Source organism: Paramisgurnus dabryanus, chromosome 19 (assembly GCF_030506205.2).
Source record: "Paramisgurnus dabryanus chromosome 19, PD_genome_1.1, whole genome shotgun sequence".
Classification (NCBI taxonomy): Eukaryota; Metazoa; Chordata; class Actinopteri; order Cypriniformes; family Cobitidae; genus Paramisgurnus; species Paramisgurnus dabryanus.
In genome coordinates this window covers 11,035,776-11,058,719 of record NC_133355.1, presented here as the reverse complement: position 1 = coordinate 11,058,719, position 22,944 = coordinate 11,035,776, and the positions used below count along the sequence as shown (strand labels likewise).

The following is a 22,944-nucleotide window of genomic DNA, read 5'->3' as shown; positions in this document are numbered from 1 at the left end:
TCTCTTGTTTTCCTTGGGTTGTGCGAGGAGGGGTAACAAACCCTTTTACTCATGGAAACTCTTACAAAAACTGGCTTCGAGCCTGGCTCCTGGCCTTCACCAGCCGTAAGCTTTCAGTGGCCTCACTGCAATAAAGAACACTGACTTGGCCGCTGCAGACACGAGCCTGTGGCTTGATCTCTGCCAGGAAGAGAAATCCAGCTCGGTCGAGCCAAAGCAGTAGATCCTGCAGTAAAAGGAGGGGGTCACTATGGGAACTGTTCCATAGCACGTGACCCGAGAGCTGGGTTCCCCGTAAGAAACCACAACAAACTATCCAGTGTAGCCTAAGGGGCTGTTATGAGTCAAGAGCTATTCAGAGCTTTAAGTAGAGTACAGTAAGGATCTGTATGTAATTGCAAATAAAAATTGGACTACTTAAATGTGTATGACTGTAAATTGTGTTCCTGTAGCTCAATTGGTAACATAGGGTGGATGTACACTGCAAATCTTGATGCCCAATGAGGACCCTCTTATTTCATCTTTAAAAGCGACTCATATCTGATATCTGCATTTACACTAAACACTTGGCAAAACAATTCAACGTAGACGTACTGAACCGCAACAGCTTAAAGGGGACATACCATGAAAAATCTGACTTTTCAATGTTTAAGTGCTATAATTGGGTCCCCTATGCTTCTATCAACCTAGAAAATATGAATAAGATCAACCAAGTAACTTAGTTTTGGTTAACAATTCTGCACAAGCATGTGAGATAATAGGTCATTGAAATTTGGCTCCCCTGGTGATGTCAGAAGGGGATAATACTGCCCCTTAATCTGCACTATCCAACCACGCCACTGTCATTTAGTGCAGAGATCAACTCATTTGCATTTTAAATGCCCCCCCCCCAAAACGGCACATTTTTGCACACACCTACAAAGTGACATTTTTAACTTGCTATAATAAATTGTATATGAACTAAAATTTCACATATGTACTCTGGGGATACCAAAGATTTATTTGACATCTTAAAAAAGTCATGTGAAATGTCCCCTGTTAACCATAGAGCAGGAATCTTCAACTACTGTTCTTCGGGGGCCAGATTTTAAAATTGTATATAGGGCCGGGTCCAAACTTTTACCCAGATTTTTATCTTTTTTATCTTTTTACTTTTACCATATATATATATATATATATATATATATATATATATATATATATATATATATATATATATATATATATATATATATATAAATAACATGCATTTTCAAAAAAGATGCACACTTCTTGTATCCAGTACACTGAAAAAAATGATTCATTGAATTTAATCAAATTTTTTAAGGTAAGTGGTTGCAATCAATTTATTTAAGCTACATTTAAACAAAAGTTTTATATTTTATTTTACTTTACTAATCTTTTTTGTTTAAATGTAGCTTAGATAAATTGATTGCAACCACTTACCTTGAAAAAATTGATTACATTCAATTAATAATTTTTTTCAGTGTATGTTGCCTTTTACTTACTGAAAACTCATATTTTCTTTTTTAATATTTAAAAAAAATTGCAGTTTAACATGTAAGAGCCAAATGTTAATAGTTAAGATGACCAAAGATGACCGGCGGGCCGGATAAAGATGATTGGAGGGCCGAACTTGGCCCACAGGCCGCCAGTTGACTAGCCCTGCCATAGAGAAATGTTAAAATGTTACGATATGCAAAATGTAAAATGTTGCGATATGCAATGGACATAGACAAAATGATTATACAAGATTATAAAGCTTTATTTCTGTAACAAGACATAAGTGGAGCCGTTGCGAGTGTTGTCCGCCTAAGTTGACGTCATTTGCCAGCAGTGCATTTTTAATGACGCACAACACATCTTGACATGGGAATATCTGATCTGTCTGCTTACATCGCGAACAAGAATGCCTGTATTCGATTCAAATCACATATGGATAAGGCTAAAACCGATCAGAGAATATCGGAATCTATGCGCTTTTTTCCTGCTTACACGTATAAGTGTCATATCCGATCTGTGTCATATGTTACCCCCTTCACTGTGGATAAGTGACAAATTTGTAAATGTAAATGGACCAACATGTTTTTGAAAATGGTGTTAGTACTTTGCAATCTTTAAGTAATTTGTGAAATCAGTCTAAATATGATATTAGGAGCATCAGGTTTCAATGATTTTCAATCATGCCCTTACTCAGTCAATATTAAATATATCAAGGTTATATTTTCACAGAATGGTCTTCACATTATGATGATTTGATGTTGAAAACAGTTAAAGATTTTAACATACATTACTGTCACATGTAATGGTATACTCCACCATTTTTCTAACAATCATAATTTGGTCCTTTTTAAGACCCGAGCTTTGGTTTGTCTTTTTTCAGATTTCTACCAGCTCTTTTGGGGTTAGGAAGAACCAATAAATATAATAACCAAATGAACATGAATCTGTGTAATTGTCCATGTTTGTGTACAACAGGTTCCAGTTACACAGAATTAAGTATTGTGGTGCAAAAAAGATTTGATGTCCACGTCTTAGGAGGTTAAGTACACGTTTGTGTAGAAGATTTTTGGCTACCGGTTGACACATCAGTCGGTGAATAACAGCATCATAACTCACCGTGATAGCAAAAACCAAGAACAACTTGTGGTTTATATCTTAGTCATGCAAACATGGTTTTCGGAGAAAAGATAGACCCTTGTGAGTCAATTGTGGTGCTGGTCATTGTGGAGATGAAAACTCCCAGTGTGAATGCAATTCTGACCCGAGGTCTGTTTTTCTTGTCTTCTGTTGATTAGAACAATTAGGACTACTGGGAGTGTTGCCACTTGTGGGCCCTTAATGAGCATAACAGTGCTGGTGGGATAATTGTTTGGTGGTTCCTTGTTCCCCCATTGTTTCCTGAAGGTAGAGAGCGAGCCGTGTCTCTGGGCTCTATCGCTCCACTTCAGCTGTTGCTTATCCTGCTCCAACAGGAAGCAGGTTCTTGGGTTACCTCACATCCACATATTCATTTCCCAGTCACAACAGTCAAATACAAGACCTTAATATCAAAGTTTAAAAGTTGGAGTTGTCAAAATAAATAGTAATAGTTACAACAAAACATGGCTTTTTGTTGATTGTTGCTTTTCAGTAGCGTTATCTGATCAGATGGGTTGACCACCTAAGCTAGCAGATCTCAGATGGTCTGCATGATATTATCTCCAAAATCTCAGTTATCTCAAAATGATTTTTTTTAGCAGAGCATATGTGTTGTTTGGCAAATATTAAGGCCTTTGTTATAGATATACAACTTCAGCAAGCTAAATTGTTTTGCCCATTTGGTACCATAGTAACACATGCATACACGGATATTTCATTGTCAACAGATATAATCTGGAAGTATTGTGGAGATATTATTAAAACGTCGGAATAGCAGGCTGGAATAAAATACGGGTGCCGGATGGCATGATTCACGTGGTTTCTTCCTGAGCAGGGCTGGTCCGAATAGTTTGTAAGCCTTTGAATGGTGTTGTTTTAAAGTTAAAAACTTTTTAATGTGTTGTTTAACTAAACATTAGATCTCATGCCCATAGGTTTCTTTCTTCACACAGAGCGCTTATAAAAACCTGGCTGACTAACTCTTGTTTCACGATCGCACTATAAATTAAAGTCATGCATCATCTGCACCCATTCTGAATCATTTATCACGTGCCGCAGTATCTCCAGAGTCAAGTTAAGCTTATCGGGGTATGAAGAGATTTGGTCTCAGCTATTGGCCGCGGTTTGCCAACTCAAACATCACCGAATGCTGAAGTCAAATAGCATTTGCAACTTTGGTATGGAGCTCTAACTGGCTTCTCATATTTAGGCTTTATATTAATTTGGATCCAGTCACTTATCACCTGCTGAAGTTCTTTCATTAGACTCCTCGTATGAAATGTGGCATCAAAATGAGATGTATCTTATGGCAACAGCCAACAGTTTTCTTTGTAAGTCAACTGTGTACTGTGTACAGTTGGGCCAACCCATCACAGTCGACGCGTGACTCATGAGCTGCTATCCTTAGCCAAAACCCCAAACCAAAATTGTTGACCAATAGAGACTTGAAAACAATCAAAGTTTCCTTGGTCTTTTTGAAATGTTAGTGCATGTGTCAACACCTACTAAGACTCAAGTCTTTATTTACTCTAAGATTAAAATGAAACCTTTTCAAGTTTACACTGTCATCTTGGCTCAAAATGACAGTGTCTCTAGAAGTCACTCCCACTCAACATAAATACCTCATTGCTTTGGATATTTCATGTTTTACTTTGTTCAACTAAAAAAAAAAATTCTTAATTCTGTCATTTTCCTATCCTCATGTTGTTACAAACCTGTATTAATTTTTTGCAAGATATTTGTAATCAAGCAAGAAACAAAAGCACCATTGACTTCCATAGTAGAAAAAATCCTACTATTGAAGTCAATGGTGCTTTAAAACAGTTTTCTTACAAACATTTCTTAAAGGAGACATTTCACAAGACTTTTTTAAAAGATGTCAAATAAATCTTTGGTGTCCCCAGGGTACATATGTGAAGTTTTAGCTCACAAATAAGATAATTTATATTATAACATGTTCAAATTGCCCCTTTATAGGTGTGAGCAAAAATGTGTCGTTTTTATTCTTTTAAAAGCAAATGAGCTAATCTCTGCCCTAAATGGCAGTGCTGTGGTTGGATAGTGCAGATTAAGGGGCAGTATTATCCCCTTCTGACATCACAAGGGGAGCCAAATTGCGATGAAAATGTTCAATTTGTTCAACCAAAACTAAGTTACTGGGTTGATCTTTTTTCACGTTTTCTAGGATGATAGAAGCACTGAGGACCCCATAAATTGCACTTAAACATGGAAAAGTCAGATTTTCATGATATGTCCCCTTTAAAACATATTCATTTGTTTTCAGCAGAACAAAAATATTAATACAGGTTTGTAACAACATGAGGGAGAGTAAATGATTAAAGAATATTCATTTTTTCATTAACTTTCCCTTCCTAGTATCATGTAGGTACAGATATGTATACGTTTGGCAGCATGCACTTTTTATTTTTTTTAAAAGACCTTATTTTCTTTAAGCTTACACACTTGACTCCCAAATTTGGCATGTAAACAGGAGCCTTTAAATCCAACAGACCTGAAACTCATTGCCAAAAGCTTGACAGATTTGAAAGAGTATGTGTTATATACAAAAGCAAACCAGTACCTGGCCCGACTGCTAAACCGTTTCTCTGGTCCAGTCAGACTTGGGTCGTGTAGCCGATCGCTATACTAAAACCATATGCACATCATTTTCCCTTGAGGATTTTTTAATCTGTCTCCACTACACCGTATCTGCCCCCTTCGACCCATTCAGTAGTTCTAAAAAGATCTTTTCGCTAACTTCAGCCCGCCATAAATTATGCAAATAAAACTTTATTGCATGGAGGCAGCCGTGCAGGTATTTCTTCCCGAACTCCTCTGTTTTGACAGTTGGGAACCTAGTGATTCAAGAGACCTGCGTTTTAATGTCTAAACTCCCATGGCAGTTGTCAGGGCTCGCCAGAATTTTTTTCGCCAGAAGACGTATCGGTGTAATTTACTCCCAACTGTCAAGGGTCCTAATTGTTTCAGTATGCACTGGTGTTTGTGTGGCACGTTCATGTGCGATTCTCATCCCATAATTCAACCAATCTCATCGATTCATTTCCTGTTCACATATTAGTGCTACTCAATAAGGAAGCTACTGGCAGTAGCGTATCATATGGGCGAATGCCCAAACGAATATGAAATCTTTTACAAGGATTTTAAAGGATATTCCTTCATCATCTTAAATGCTTCCAATATCAGCAATTCAGTTTCTAGCATGTTAAAAACCTTCAATGAATTTTAATTGAGAACATTTTTTAAATAAATACTTTTTATTGAGTACAAAATTAAATAAACTACATGGATGGATGATGTTAGATTTAAAGCATTTCGCTGAAATTACTTTCCAATGTGTTTATGTCTGACTGGATCTGGATTATCAATCTAGTTAATGCCAAGATAAATTAAGTCCCGATGCAAATGAAGACGTCATTTCCATGCAGAGAATTTAATTTAGGAAAGACACATATTGCATTAGCTCACTCTTTTGTGTGAATGATGTCATAATATGAGGACTAATATGTTTAATATTAAACGCAAGTGCAGATTTAGCTATTTTGACTGTTCTCCTGTTTGCTTAGACAAGTCACTGACGGTGCAAGGTAATTCCGAAGCATAGCTCTTTATTTTTTGGAAAACGATCCGACGTTAGTTTGGAGAAAATTACAGAGACCGTGGTAAAGAGAAACCAGGAGCCTGGGAAGAGACGATGTCAGGCCAGGGTCAGGTAGGGTGGGTCCAGCGCGCCTCATGAGAAGATGAAAGACAGACTCGGCTTCATTGTTTAGAGGGAACGTCAGCATTCCGGACTGCTCCGAGTCCCTTAGGCAGTTGTGCAGGGAGAGCATGAAGGCCATGGTTCATTTGAAGGGAATTCCTCAGCAGGCTTCCTGGTCTTGGCCAGAAGCGACATTTTAGGGGAGGAAATCCACCGCCTCCAGCTCACATGTGTCTTCTCAATCTCTCTCTTACTCTTTTCAATTTTGGGGAATTTAAAGGGATAGTTCATCCAAAAATAAGAAAGCAAGGGACGTTACAACCCCTCAACCTGAGTGAGTTTAGACTAAGCAAGCAAACCAACACATTCGGACACTTCAGGCAGAGCTATGTCCCACTTTAAGTGAAGTTTGCTCAGTTACACAGTTTGAGATTCAACCCCATAATTGTTGTAGCTACTTAAAGGTTTACACAATGACAGCCTTTGTGTTATTTATACTGTATGGTTGCTATTTTGATTTGTGTAAATATTTGACGTTATTTAAACCCATTGCACCGGTTCTGCCAAGAGTAGGCACTCGCGATGACGTCCAAAGACATCCAAGTCTGTGAGCCTGAGGAAAGTTAGCAGGGGAAGGCATACAAATTTAAAGTGGAACTCAGCCCAGGATGGTGGATGGGACACAGGTGTGGAACAGAAGACAGATGGGTGTGCACTGATTAAACTTTGGGATGGTTGTCCTGATGTTTGGGTGGAGAGGAAGATAAAAGATGTTAGCTACTGAATGAGGAGCTAGCGCGCCAGGATTAAATGTCAGACCATTTGCGATTGAACTATAAGCAAGGCTAAACAGATGGATCTTGGAAACAGATGGGATCAGGATAGTGTTTAAAATTTCACTTTTTATAATCTATGGAAGACATCAGTCATTAAAGACAGAATTTTCAGAATAGTTTTTTCATTAGTAGTATTAATAATAAAAATTCAACACACTAAACATACAATATCTACTCAAACGTCTTGTACGGGTCGCCATGTGTTTTGCATTCACAGAAACTACATCTTTTCAAAGTTTTGATTTAGGTAAGACTTTAGATTCAAATGCGACTGCTTTGAAGACCGCAAATGAGAAAAACACACACAGCTTGTCTAATACTTATCAAATGCTTCCTGCAGGTGCTTACGTCCATGCTAAAGAATTCAAGGGCCAACTGAAGTGGTCGTAAGGGAAGAGGAATGTGCTGTTTTGAAACAGATAGAGCAGTTGATACTATTGCCTATCTACAGCCCTCAGAGGTTTAAAAGCATTTAGAGTCGATCGAGAAATGCGAAAACAAATAGTTTGTCTCCGAATAAATCAAACTCGGTCCCGGGTGTTTTTCAGTAACTGATTCGACAACTGAAATAATGCCGTTTGCGAAATGATAATGGAGCTTCTGTTGGTCATACGATGCTCCCTGTGGGCCGTTGGTAAGATGTAATACATCTGGCGCTAACATGCTAGCATGCTAACTCTAAGAGGCAGCCTCATCCGGTTTCCCCTGCTATCACGCAGCAAGTGGGTGCCAGGCTGTTTGTGTAGCCTGAAGCAATGCTCGTTCACTTCCCATGCTCAGGCCAAAGAACACAGCTGACAGAAAGAGCCAGTGTCCTGATGTGTGGGAAAAGAGAATAACAGATAGAAGGCAGGAAGACAGCAGGCGACGTCCACCGTAGAAGAGCATGACATCTAATCTTTCCTTCTCACAATCTCACACCATGTCATTACCAGATGCGACACTATGCGATAAAGCGGCGGTCAGACGAAACTCTTTCATGTTGGAGGTTTTGTCCCACCAAAGTCTCTGCCTTTCGGTTGTCTATATTTGACAGGGTACATTTAAAGCTGCAATCTGTAACACTTTTTATTCGAATAAACAATATTACACGATTTACAGTGGTACGATTTTCTAGGAAAAGTCAGTTGTTTTTCCATATACGTAAATATAAGAACGTAAAGTAACCTGCAGTTTTATTCTTCAAACAGAGATGGGGACAGAGAAGTATAAGTTACTAATTGCAGCTGTAAAGTCCCCCTGTTGTAAAAATCTAGTTTTTAGTGTTGGTTATACGTCTATGTGGTGTTTAATTGTGCTTTAAAGATGCCATAGAATAAAAACTGCATTTACCTTGGCATAGATGAATAATAAGAGCTTTGTACATGGTAATGACCACAGACATCACCCATAGGTTTGTGAAGAGCTTTTTTGAAGCTCAAAGTAGGCATTGCTTGTCGTCGCCATCTTGGCCGCGCATCACTCGCAGATAACCGAAAATGGGTAAAGAGGTGGGACGAGTGTGAAGCTGAGGTGGCTGGTTGCTAAACCAAGCCTGTCTAGCTCGATTCTAGTGACAACAGTGGCAGTTCACCCGCCACTCAAGTGGCCACGCCCCTAATTATGCAGAAGTTTAAGACTTAATATAATTTAAATGGATGAGTTACAAAAAATTCATCCCTCTCACAGTTGCCATTAAAGACAAAATTAGCTATAAAGACCAAAAACACGTTTTTACCAGGCTGTAAACATATTATTTACTGCTGTAAAGTTGCATTTTAACATGGGGGTCTATGGGAATCGATTCGCTTTTTTGAGCCAGCCTCAAGCGTACAGTCGATGAATTGCAGTTTAAGTCACTTCTGTATTGGCTTCATCAGAGAGATCGGAAGGTTGCCCCTCATGAGCCTCAAACGCATTTGTTTCCTCATTTTTGCGTGTAAATCTTGTGCAAGCAAAAGACTGCATGAAAACAGGCCAATCTCAACATTAAAACTGACTGTGATGTCACAGTCGAGATGTATACCCCCAACATTAAATAAATTACAAAGATGTTAAAATGTTTACTAATGTGAGCTACTGACATGAGCCTCAGAGCAAAGCAATCAAAGCACAGCTCAACAGTTGTAAATGGACACTTTTTGCTTTTAATAAAGTTGTATTCCTCCTATGTATATATCAAAGAACAATTTAACATTTTATTTCAGTGCATTCTTTGGCACCTTTAAGACAAACCATGTGCAAATTCATCATCACCATTTGCTGAGTATTTTCTCCATTAGTTTGGAGTTTTCCAAAGACATTCCTGCGTCTTGAAATCATTTTGCTTTCCTACGTCACAAATGTAACCAATCACATCAACACAGCTTAACGAGTAAATCAGTTTGAGCCATAGATATTATGTATGGATGCTGCATAGACTCAGCGCTGAAACGATTGCAGCACAGCTGCTACAGCTTTGCTTCTGTGATGCTCACACCTGTTAACATCATCATTAAAAGATTAGTGATGCAAACACGCAGTTTACGTACGCATTGTGTGAAACCGAACTTAGCAGTTATGTATCTGAAATTGCAGAATGTAGCATCTATTAACATATATATCTATGGTCCAAGGTGGTGTGAAAGAGTGGAGGCAGGGACTAGTTTGCATATTTACATCTATGATCTAAGCTGTGCGATTAAGTAGAGGCGGGGATTAATTTGCATATTCATAGATCCACATATACTAAATGAGCCAAGGGTGCAGAGTTACATTAAAGCTGTTATAAAGCATGAAGAAATGACTGTCATTACATATGCTATTACAGTATGATGAGTTTTAAATAATAAAGTTTTGACTATAGGGGGACTTTAAGTGTTATATTGCATATAATCAAAGATCCAAATGAAAGATTTCAAAACAGCCTTTTGATGATAACATTTTTAATGCAAATGAATAGTTTTAAGTAAAGTAACATCATTTCTCTCTTGTTTTCACAGTTAATGAAATCATCAGGAACGATCTCTCCAGCATTTCCGTGCACAGCCACGCGTAGCAGCTGAAGGTCCCTCTGAGAAAACCACAGCGATCACAGACTCCTGAAGATCCAGATTAACAAGACCTGACTCTGACAACCATCAGAACTGACTGAACTCTGCTTCTTCTATTTCCACGGGGGACTGAAAGCACAAAAGAAAAGTGCACTTCACTCCAAAATTTATCAGCGCGTCCTGCCAATACAGAGTGCGCTCTTATGGACCAAATTATTTCTCGTTTTTTTCCCTATATATATATATACTCTCTTGTACTCGTGTAGCTTTTTAAATTATTACCATAAGTGCAGTTTGAACACCGCCTCTGTACACAATCGTGTATATTTCTAAAAAGAAGATTTGCATCGAAGACAAACTTGAGTCTGGTCACAAATCAGCAACTTTGCAGGCCAAGAACCAGACACGCGGTGGACACATGCACAGATCTAAATTATAACCCATGCCTTTTTGTGTTATGTTGGATGCAACGCTGGCTCTTTTGTTTATATGTTTTTGTTATATTTCATCATGTAATGGCACAATTAAGTGAAGTATCTATTTCTCAACTATTGACACGGATTGCCTTTGTGGGCAGATTTGTTTATTTTGAAGCCTTTACCGCGTTGGTAAGCCCGAGAGGCCTTATTGACTTGCCTTAAAACCTTATGCCGGATTGTAGTTTTGTTCTTCATTTGACAGCAGATGTCTGTGTCTACTTATGTCTGAAAAGCCATTCCAATGTTTATAGCTTTTTTATAATGGGGTATGATTACTTGTTAACTGGAATTGTATGAATAGACTAGACTAGACTAGAATTTATTTATTTGGAGTGAGCTGGAATAATCAAACGCAGGCCATAAGGGAGGTATAGCAAATCGATTCCCTCATCGGTCACATTTCAATAAAAGTTGTGACCAGAGAATGACTGGGCTGGCATTGTCAACCATTCAATATTATTATTCTAGCAAGGCACGATTGTTTCCGCTCTGTTGAACTGCCTCTGAACAGCATACGTTTCACTATAACTGCCTCTCTGACCTGATGGTTTACTGCACTGTGCCTTAAAGTGTTTATTAAGCAGGAATACTTTTTATATGTATTTTTTGTCCTCTCGAATTATAAACGTAATGCATGTTTCTCAGCATATAATGAGATTTTGGGCAGGAGTTTAAGTCCTGTACATTGTATCCTTTGTCTGTAGATCATTAGGCAATATATGCACTTTAATTTGTATTTTTCTTTAACAGCATTTCGAGAATACCACATTGTTTCCTTTTGTTGTTATTGACAATCAGGCCTAATTCACAAAGGGAATATATTCTTCCACAGGGTATCAACAATCAAATTGTTGATCGTTTTTCTTTCATGTGTATGTATATGTATTTACCGATGCTAGTCATGTTTCTACGGAGCAAGCGTTATCGTTTCAGTACCAAAATATGCACAATAAAATCATGCTTTGTTGGCTCTTTTATATGTGTGGAGTTGTATAGTGTATTCATATGCATGCAGATACTGAGTACAAGTACAGTTGAAGTGTTTTACAGTGTGACTGCAATAACCTATACAAGCCACAGGTTTCTAAAATCAAATGTGAAAACGCAGCTTAAGTCATTTATTTGTGATTTATTGTTTTCAGCAGAGGCGTCATGCCCATTCAAACTGAGGGGGCATGTGCCCCCTAGGTTTTTTGAGCCAAATGGATTTTACATGCAACCTCAAAATCAAAGAAGCGTCCATTAATCTGTTACTCTTTAAATCGGTTTAATATAAGGTGACCAGACGATATGAAAACAGTTAAAGTTATCGGAGGTAAAGGTACAAACTACTTATGTTAAATTAAAGTAATAAACCAATGGAGTGAACTTATCACAGTATGGTACTGAGCATTTGTTTTGTGTAGGCTAAATATGTTTACATTTTGCATTATTCCTTCTGTTCTTCACATTTACAATGCTATGAAATCAGCTGAAATAGTACCTTAGAAGTCATTTTTGATGAGGTATGTCTCTTGTGTAAAAAAGGGAAAAAATAGATTTAGGCTACAGGAATTGTTAAATTAGTTGAATTAGAAACACTGCAAAAAATGACTTTCTTATTAGTATTTTTCTTTGGTTTTCAGTACAAATATCTAGTTCTTTAATTCATTTTCTTGATGGGCAAATAGTCTAGACCAGAGTTTTTAGATCAAAATATCAAATTTGTGCTTAAAACAAGCAAAAAAATCTGCTATCTGATATTTGTACTGAAAACAAGACAAAAATACTATTAAGTCAGAAGTAAGTCATTTTTTTCCGGTGAACCCACAACAATAAAAAGAAGAAAACTTTCAAAAATCGTTTTGTCCCCATTTTTTAATTCATAGATTAAATGATTTTAACTAGGAAATGTCCCCGACCCTGGTTTTCATTTTTAAAATCTGGTCACCTTAGTTTAATATGCACAATGTTATCAATTCTGTGCGGCATCCTTGTCACTTTTCAGAGATTTTTGCCGTTTTGATAGTGTTTTGATCATGCTACATTACTTTATTCTGGCGGCAGGCGCTGCAGTCAGGGCAACCGCAGACGTCATCAGCGTCTGAGCGCGCTCACGAGCTTTGCTGTTGCATTTTGCTATCTGAGGAATTAAAACGCTCACTGTAATAAACGCTCACAACATTTCCATTTCCAAACCCCAGTAAGGTAATGTGCAGTTAACCTCATCTGTGTAGAAAATGTATGGTTAAAATGTGTGACAGTCTCGACTGTATATTAGTAGAGATTTCTAGATTCATCGTCTTGGTACAACGCCAAAGTTCGCCAGAGTTCACGGGGTCGCGGAATCACACATGCTCACATATGAGGTAAAATGTAATGCAAACATCTGTTCCTCTAATAGTTTTATCTAAAAATATTTTTCAAAATCATTATTGAACATTAAAATCAATCGCGTGAGCTTATCTCATGTTCGTTGTTTATGTATGGATTTAAAATTAAATTAATTTCATAGAATAATGCAGTTGTTATGCAAAATGCCGATTAAACAAAACGTAAAAAAATAAAACATGCCGTTTTATCCGATACGTAAATATGATGCAAATATGTCATTATTCCGATTGAATAGTATTTGATATGAAAGTTAGTCAACACTTTTATTTTGGAGGTTTTGCATGAAGGCAGAGGCGCTCAGATTGTTAGAAATTTAAGTGCCATGGAAAAGACTGAAAGTTCTATAATGTGTTTGCACAAATGTCTGTGAACTGTGCACACTGTGCCCCCTTAAAAAATTGCTGCATGACGCCCCTGGTTTTCAGCATAAGATCATCCTACATAATGTAAAAAACATTCAATGAAAATATAACCTTGATATCATTAATATTGTACGTTGATGCTTCTTATCTCATTATGAGACTTGGATTTCATAGACAGGGTCACTAATGATCACAGAGAATTGAAAAGTGAGACAAATCTTTCGTTTAAGGCAGCCATTAAAAATATGAAACTCTGCCCCAATGGTTCTTTTCACAGATAGTTTCAATTTTATCTCTCAGACACAACGGCTCATTAAAACTGTGGTACTATTGTCTGAAAAGGAGCTGTGAAATATGTAGAAGATTTCATCCTCATGTGGCCTGGAGAGCTGAACTTCCAGAGTAGTAACTAATGGATCAAAGTAGAAGCAGCTGTTCGGTCCAGGCTTTGAGCCAAGCTCCCTGTGACACCTGCCAGGCGGACAGGAATATTTTCCATGAGTTTGAATCGCGAGTCACACTGCCATGTTGACAACGCACAGTCAGGGTGGGGTGGATCATCAAAGCCAGTGCCCAGAAATAACCACTCTATTAGTAGGCTGCCTGGGTGAGGATCGTTTGAGATCCAAAAAGAAGAGGCCTTCGGTAACCATCGCAGGCCTGATGTCTTCTTACTCTTATCACTGCATCAAGGAAACCAGCTGTCAAGAATAACTCACCACAAAGTCTTAAAACTTACAGATGTGAGTCCCGCATATCTATAAATGCCATTATCTCCTCTGCATTCATACTGTGGATCGCAAAAAGAGCTCAATTGGATCAAAGCAAGATGGTGGTGGTTATGCACAGACTGTATCTATCTAAGTTTATTAGAAAATGAGAGGTTTGAATTCTCTTTCAATATTTTAACCTCGTGAAATTAATATATACAATCTATGAAATAATTAAGTCGTATCAGAAATGATGGTACTTTGTTGTTTTCTGAAACAATTAGGCATACAATTCATGAACAAGGCGAGTACGCCATCTTGTGGTCATTTGATGATTCTGCTGTAGCTGGCATTGAAGATGTTGTTTGTTTATGGCAGTTCTCATATAATATACACAAAAATATACAAATAAGCAAAACGCATTTTCCTCACCATACAGACATACACATATATTTGTTTATTATGTGATATTTACATTTTTACTGATCATGATTAAAACTATTTTATATAATTGCTGTATATGATGTAATTTTATTTAATTTTATGAACTATTATTATCATCACATTTTGATAGCACATATCTGCTTTATAACCAAAAATAGAAAACTAAATGACTGTGGCTTTATTTTATCTGTCACATGACAAGCTCCCGCTGTTAGATGGAGGCACACAATGCTCGCTTTGTTTTCTTTGGTAAATATAAAATATTTTATGAAATATAAAAAACATCCAGTCTTTTTGCCTGGATTATATTAGGTCCCACGTAAAAAATAAAGTACTTAAATGAACTAATGTACTTGAATACCAGCAAGTAAATCTGTATATTACTTATTGGCTAAATAAAGTGTGAAGTTACTTGAGGTGTAATTATTAAGCACCCGAGTCTTAGTTTCCAGAATAGGATGAGCAAACATTTGGTGATGTTTGTACTTCTTATCAGCTAAAACTGATTTATCCGCCAAAATTGATTGCAGGTAATGTTGGTTGAATGACAATTTATAGAAAATGTATTCATGTATTTGGAAAATTGTAATGATTTTGCACAGCAGTCCGACGTTGGGTTTTGATGTCAGATCGATGTTGGATTTTGACGTCAGATAGACGGTGGGTTTTGACATCAGTCCAATGTTGGATTTTGACATCAGTCCGACGTTGGGTTTTGACGTCAGATCGACATTGGATTTTGACGTTGGATCGACCTTGGATTTTGATGTCAGATCGACGTTGGATTTTGATGTTGAAACAACGTTGGATTTTGACGTCGGATCGACATTGGGTTTTGACGTCAGTCTGACGTTGGGTTTTGACATCGGATCGACGTAGGATTTTGATGTTGGAACGTCGTTGGATTTTGACGTCGGATCAACATTGGGTTTCGAAGTCAGTCCGACGTTTGGTTTTGACGTCGGAACGACGTTAGGTTTTGATGTTGGAACGACGTTAGGTTTTGACGTCAGATCGATGTTGGGTTTTGTCTCAGTCCGAGGTTGGGTTTTGACATCGGATCGACGTTGGGTTTTAACTAGCCTAGAGGTCTTCATGGGTCCACTTAAATCCGAAAACCCGAAGTTAATTTTTGTTGAGACAATATGTCAATCAATTTTAAATGTACATTTTAGCAGTTACCTTTGTGTCATCGTCAGATAACAAAGTAAAAAAAATGGAGCAGCTTGCCAAATTGGGTCTGCAGAAGTTCAGGTCAGACTAGTTCGGGTCAGACTCGGGCCTAGTTTTCTCTGATTTGTCTCGGGTCGGGTCTTTCTTTAAAAAAAAATATTTATGCACATCGGGTTCGGGTATATAGTGATTGGGGTCATTTCGGGTCGAATACATTTCTTTGGACCCGAGAAGATCTCTAGTTTTGACATCAGCCCAACGTTGGGATTTGACGTTGGATCGACGTTAGATTTTGACGTCAGATCAGTGTTGGGTTATGGCTCTCTTTTTGGGGTTTATATTATGTGCATGGCTGTGTTGAGTCCATGTCCACTGTTATAGTCATGTTTATGGTGCTTATGGTGAGTATTAAATTTACTTTAAAGTAATGTTGTGATTTATAAGACATTAGGACGTTGGGGTTTGATGTCAGACCGACATTGGGTTTTGAAGTCAGACCGATGTTGGGCTTTTAATGTACAATAATGTACAAAACCACACAGAGCTTAGCATTAAATTGAGTTTATTTTACTTGCCTGTTAATTGCCTGTACATAATCCTGTCACAAAAGTAATTTGACAATGTTTGAATTTCAAAATGTGACCTTGTCTGTGAAAATATAACCCATATCTTAAATACTGAGGTCATTTCAAAGATTGAAATTAAAGTGAAATCAATGATTGAAATCAAACTTTGATGTTCCAATCTCATTATTAGATTATGAGACTTTAACCTGAATTTCACAGACAGGGTCACATGTATGTATACCTATATGCCAAACAGACCTGTATACCTGACATTTTAGTAGAACTAGTAATTTACCCTGGATGAGCAGTATAAAAGTTTTTGTATCTTCCAATGTATGTGAATTATTGAGGAATGCCAGACCACTGAGTGACACGACTGACCAATCAGAATGGAGTATTCCAGAGCAGCGTATAATTGCCAACATGGCTGATTAAAGTTCAATATTAATAATTATATAAAAACATCTGAATATGTCCCAAATTCTCCACAATCAAGAGTAACTTGTAAGTAGAGAGTGACTTTTTCATTATTTCATAAGTATAATTAAATTATTAGCCTTAAGAGTAATATTAACAGGGTTTCTCTTTTTCCAAGATCAAAATATTATATGCAGTTTTTGTTACATGGATCCCCTGAAGTGAAAAACTCATAAATATTGACTAGGGGGAACATAGTTACTGCCCCCAGCATTGACCCAATCTGCACCATTGCTCCGCACCATACAAGAGCCATGTGACCTTCATCACGAAGAATAACAGCAATCATCACCTTCACAAATGAGAGGATGAAAATAAAAAAGAACCACGCCAACACCTATAAAACATACAACATTATCTTACTGTAGAAGCAATAAAATAAACCACAACATTACGTTACTAGTAAAGTTAATACTCACCATAAGCACAGCTCCAGAAGTCTCATTGACTAACAGTGGACATGGACTCAACACAGCCATGCACATAATATAAACCCCAATAAGAGAGCCAGCAGAAGTGAGAAGTCCCATTACCACCAAAGACCTATGGGTGAAAATGTTAAAGTAATAGCATATTCATCCTCCTGCTTTAAATTAAATTAAACCCTAACTTTCTATTATTCTAGCATTTTAGTAAAAACTATTTCAGATCAAGCTCACCTTCGAAGATAAAACATGGTGATAAAACAAGCCACAGGATTGGCAACATTGGCCATAGTGGCTGACCAATGAAAAGCCTGGTTTCCGTATGGCAAACATGAGTAAGACTGAACGGATGGCAAAAGAGTATTGGTTAGAGTGTTCACCCAGATGAGGGTAACATAGATGTACATCACCTGTAACCAGGTGTACCTCCCTGATCCAAACTTGCTCTTGGGCTCCTCAAGACCCGTTTGAGAACCAATCATCGGTTTCTGTTCATTTCTTCTGATTTTCAAGTTGGAGTCTTTCTTCATATTTGTTGGTTTACTATCAGAGCGTTCTTGAGTTACAGCTGGATGGTAGTTTAAAAGCAAGAAAGCCACCAAGCAAACCACCATCATGGCCGTCAGGAAGAAAAAGTACGCTTCTACTGAAAAGTTAGCTGGATGGTAGTGAGGCACAAGGTAGTTTTTCTCAGATGCATTAAGATACCGAAGCTGCGTTTCATTGGATCTGATGATCTGTGATGCATTAACACACTCCATGATGCCCACACCCTGAACCATTGCTACCAGAGCTGGGATGAGACCGCTCAGACCTTCTCCTATATAATACGTGGTCAAATACTGTGCCTTGAGCTGCATCATGAAGGGCAGGAAAGTCACAGATGAAGTGCAGTCCACAATGGAGATGAAGAACGTAAGAAGCAAGAGGGGAATGCTACGCTCCACACCTTGCACCACAACCCTCTCACTCCAGAAGAAAGCCAGGAAGAAGCTGGCCAGTATCCCGAAACTAACAATGAAATAGATAACTATTGTCTCTTTAAGAGTTCCTGGGCGAAAACGGTGCATTAATGTGACAAACAGTGGACCGATGTTGGCGATTTGGATGATAACGGAGAGGTAGGATGGAAGATACCAACCCTCAGGAGCATGTGAAACCATTAGAGGCAACTCCACCCAAAGCCCACAGATGGTGACCCAGGATCCCATGCCAAACAGGCAGGCCAAAACATGAGTGAAGATTGACATGGTTGGACCTCCTCCTTTGAACCTCAGAAGCTATGATTTTTAAGCAAAAGATAAAGGTGGTTATAATTAATTATTAGAATTAATTTTTCTAAATTGCTAAAACACTTAACACCGTTTTCTACACAAAAATGTCAACTGTAAAAACAACTTTTTGATTGAATCACACGGTAGTGATGGTCGTTTTCGAAGCACTGCTTCATGAGGCTTCGAAACATTTACAAATCTTTTGTTTCGAATCAGTGGTTCGGAGCTTGTTTCAAACTGGCCCAAGTCACGTGATTTTAGCAAACGAGGCTTCATTACGTCATAACTGTTTCGAAACGTTTCGAAAATCTGTTGGTTCACCACTAGGGGGAGTTGATCACATGACCAATGTTTAATATGTTTAGGTAAACTCGGGTCAGTTTTATTATGCAAGTTCATAAAACATTTATCCTTCTAACTAATAACACTGCCATTTTGTCTACTTTTTGTTTATAGACAGATTTAATGACAAAAATGTGCATAATTAAAAGGGTAGTTAGTTTTAATGATTTGTTCTACATTTGATTCTAAATAAAACTAAATTAATTTAAATAATTTTTTAACATATTTTAATAAAAATCTTGCTATTATTTTGTAAAAAAAAGTGTAAAATGTTTGGACATATCTGCTTTCACGCTATTTTGACCAGCAGGGGTCGTCAGCGTGTGTGGTGTTTCGAACTGCTTCGAAAAACTGAATCAATTTTCGAAGCAATTGGTTCAATTGATTCGAAGCTTCGAAAAGCTTCGTTTCTCCCATCACCATCACACGGTTTGGAAAACTTGAAACACCACTCATGTGGTTAGACACATTTTGCAAAACACAAAGGGATGTTTTATTAACTACTTTGGGAGGAACATCTTCAAATAATCTACCAAATCCCCTTGTAATTGTGACCAGCTGTCAACAATTAGCAATCAGGTATCCACCTGACCAGCATTTATGGAAACCTATATAGACTGCCAATCGACTCACCCGTGTTTCTCGGTAGTTTCAACATCATGCTTTCCACAGACAGCACGTCAAATACGCATAATACTACAAATAGCATGTGTGATTTCCACAATGGAGGGCAGAAGAGGAGGAGAAGAAGGACACATAGGAAGACAAAGTGCAATAGCCATAACTTAAAATTAGGGCAACAATCAAACACCATTCTCTGGTTCATGGAATGAATATGAAGGGAGCAGCACTACGTGTTCAACCTAGTACAGTAATATAAGCAGGACTTCAGTGGTCTCCATGGTTGGAACATTCAGAGAGGAGAACAGGTAAATGTACTAATATTTTTGGTCCCTAAAACATACATAATTGGGGAAACATATATGTGCACTTCTAACAAAGTGATTGTTTTGTAGGATTTAAAGACTGCCACATGCTGGTGGTAGATGATGTATTTTCTCACAACAACAGAAGACTCTTATTGTCAAAATGGTCCTTCAAAATAAGACGATTCGACTGCGTGAAATACAACAGTGAGTTGTTGAAGACATTTTGAATTTTAAAGGAATCAACAGTGTTAGTCTATCCACAATAACTCATTTAGCCTCATGAGTGCATCTTCTTGGATGAAGCTAGGTTTAATCTCATAAAGAAGAGAAGAGGTCACAACATTATTGGTCAACGTGTCCATGTAAAGTAGCTGCATGGTCGCAATGTGACCATAAGTGACCCATGCTGGCAAAATGAGTCGGAATGAGCAAAAAACGTTATATAAATAACGTAAAAAAAAAAACTTATTTATATTTTGACATTTTCTGTTAAAAAAAAACTTCAAAATGATGAATGATTTGTTGGAATATGAAAAAAAATGACAGAGCTACATCTGTTTGAAGTTGATCAAGTTGGCAAAGACAATTTTGAGGAAAAATTGAGTTAAAGCATTTTGAGTGTTCAAAAACAAAATCACAGCATCACTGGTAACTGCATGTTTCAAAAACAAAATGTAAGATGTGCATGTCTTTTTATAGGTTAAGCATTTAGGACGGTACACCTCCCAAAACACATACAAATAAAATCATTTTAGATGTTTACAGACTATTTAGAGCATTGGGATCACTAGATGAGCGCTAAATGTACTTATTTTTATGAAAACCTCAATTTTGACCAAAATTGACATTTATACCTTCTTTTGCCTGTAGCTCAAAATTACACGGTCCACTCATTTTGCCAGCATGGGTCACAAATGTGCTGCCATGTTGAACTTTCACCATAGTCCAAAAATTCGTGAATGGTTTATCAATAACCCATGTTTTATAAATGTATGCCTCCCACCATAAAAAAGTCTTCTGAGAATATGCAGCTTTTTTATAAATCAACATATATTTATGTTACTTTAAACTTTTAAATCAAGTTGAAATTGTTTAAAATAAGTTAAAGAATTTCAACTTGATTTTTAAGTATGCAAACTTATCACAAGCCAAAACTTAAAATAGTAGGTTGAATTGACTTGCAAAACCAAATTGTTTTAACTCCATGCTGCAATTTTTTTTTTTTTTTTGCAGTGTGGGATTACTGTAAAGAAAGGGTGAGTATGGTGGGAGGCACACATTTATAAAACGTGTGGGTTATTGGTGAACCATTCATGGAATATGGTGAAAGTTCACATTGTCCATGGCAGCATGCAGTAAATAGTCACGTTGCGACCATGTCTTCTCTTATTCATGAGATTGAACCCAGATTCACCCAAGAAGATGCACACTTGAGGCTAATTGAGACGCTTAATGTGGATAAACTCCTCCAAAATGTACAATGTCTTTAACTCACTGTTGTATTTCATGCAGTCGAATTGTTTTAATTTGAAGGACCATTTTAACAAAAAGTGCTTCTGTTGTTTTTGAGAACACATCATCTTCCACCGGCAGTCTTTTAATCAAAGAGATCACATTGTTAGAAGTGTGCACATATGTTTCCCCAAATATGTACTGTGCAGTACAGACAAAGTGGTAATGCAAGAAAAAAAAACGTTGTCCTGGTTCACTTTCTAGAGTTGTGGTGCAGTGATTGATTGTGATTGTTGCTTGAATTTCATTTTAAGTTATGGTTATTGCTCTTTGTATTCCTCTTCTCCTTTTCCTCCTCATCCTCCTCCTTTTCCTTCTCCTCCGTTCTCCATTGTGGAAATCACACATGCCATTTGAATTTGACCTGGCTTTATATATCCTGATTACATTACTGATTGGACACATTTGTGCTAAATTTTGTGTGTTAACAATGACAACAGTGTGTCAGTTGTGTTAAACTTTTGGGGCCTGTGTTGTGCCATTCTGGGTTGAAGTGCAGTTGAATGGGTTTTGTGAAAAAGTATGTGTATACAGTTTTGCAAAATGGGCTCAAATATACAAATTGTGTCTAACCACATGAACGGTGTTTCAAGTTTTGCAGACTGTGTGATTCAAACAATAAATAAAGCTGATATTTTTGTTTAGAAAATTAGGTTTTGTGTGTTAGCAATTCAGAAAACCTGTAAGACGAACTTAAAAAATGTACTAAACTGTAATATTTTTAAACATTTATTTCAATACATAAGAATCAGTTCAAGTATTACTGTATTTAGTGTACTTTTCAAGTGCACCAAGGTACTACTGAAGTTGAATTATACTTTTAATTAAAATATAATCTCTTAATATATCTTTCTTATAGAGTATAACTTTAACACTTTTATTTAGCACAAAAAAGTGTACTAAAATTGTACATGCTGATATTAAAGTATATTTTATTTTATTTACAATTTATTTTTTACATGTGGGAGTCTATACAAAATATCTTTAACTGTATACTTCATCAGAAAACCTATAAATCAGTCCTTGTATTCCAGCGGTAAATCTTACTGACACAATTTTGCAAATGCACAAAACTGTAATGTCAGAAAGGTTTTTCCTATAGCAAGTTTTTTTTTATCCCATACTGTAGGCTAGTTTCAGGGCAATCTGCATAAGTAATTGAATAACATCTACAGTATAGCGAGCGGAGCATTGTATAACTAATACTTTGATGCTGTGCCAATGTATTTTAAGAACAAAGTCAGGAAGACAAATCGAACACAAAAATAGTCCTTTAACAAACATTATTATACATGCATTTCACACAGATGTTTTTGTCATGAGCAACAATCAAAATATCCAAAATGCAACATTTGGTTCATGAATTGGCAAAATTGTTTACTTCTAGCATGCAACATTTGACAAATGCTATCAATTATACTGTTAACTTTCAGAAATGTAAAAGCAAAAAAGTAGCTTAATAAAACATAGTATGTAACAATGTATGAGTTAAATAAATTAATAATACATATTTAAAAAGTAATAATACTCACATGCTTTGAGATCTTATGAGGCTGTTATATATATACTCCCCTAGAAAGAATGTGTCTTTTATCACCCTGCATGGGTGAATGGGTGTGCTTATATTGACCAACCAAGATCACCAACTGTTTCTGTTGATGTTTTATAGA

At 37.1% G+C, this 22,944-nt stretch overlaps 2 protein-coding genes and 1 long non-coding RNA gene across 3 annotated transcripts in view; 2 read left to right on the top strand and 1 right to left on the bottom strand.

Moving 5' to 3' along the window:
- nfatc1 (nuclear factor of activated T cells 1) overlaps window positions 1–11,664 on the top strand; it is a 44,178-nt gene extending 32,514 nt beyond the window's left edge. Inside the window, exon 10 of the mRNA XM_065288855.1 lies at window positions 10,158–11,664. Within this exon, the coding sequence (XP_065144927.1) occupies window positions 10,158–10,213 (56 nt within the window). The 3' untranslated portion in view covers window positions 10,214–11,664. The remainder of the gene's footprint in view (window positions 1–10,157) is intronic.
- A 4,427-nt stretch (window positions 11,665–16,091) lies between these two features.
- slc52a3-2a (solute carrier family 52 member 3-2a) lies at window positions 16,092–22,909 on the bottom strand. The gene is made up of 4 exons (XM_065288859.2): window positions 22,807–22,909; window positions 17,452–18,497; window positions 17,212–17,335; window positions 16,092–17,129 (listed from the first exon to the last, which is right to left on the bottom strand). Exons 2-4 carry the CDS (start codon window positions 18,465–18,467, stop codon window positions 16,920–16,922), a joined length of 1,350 nt encoding a protein of 449 aa, XP_065144931.1. The 5' UTR covers window positions 18,468–18,497; window positions 22,807–22,909; the 3' UTR covers window positions 16,092–16,919.
- LOC135778518 (uncharacterized) lies at window positions 19,594–21,208 on the top strand. Its single transcript, XR_010544575.2, has 3 exons — window positions 19,594–19,762; window positions 19,850–19,966; window positions 20,996–21,208. It is a non-coding gene; the product is annotated as an uncharacterized lncRNA (long non-coding RNA).
- Window positions 22,910–22,944: the final 35 nt, after the last annotated feature.

Excerpts from the sequence above, each read along its gene's own strand:
- slc52a3-2a (XM_065288859.2), bottom strand. The coding sequence starts at position 18,467 with ATGTCAATCTTCACTCATGTTTTGGCCTGCCTGTTTGGCATGGGATCC. Across the intron at positions 17,336-17,451 it reads ACCATGTTTTATCTTCGAAG|GTCTTTGGTGGTAATGGGAC; the intron begins GTGAGCTTGATC and ends TTTCACCCATAG. Across the intron at positions 17,130-17,211 it reads CTTCTGGAGCTGTGCTTATG|GTGTTGGCGTGGTTCTTTTT; the intron begins GTGAGTATTAAC and ends TATGTTTTATAG.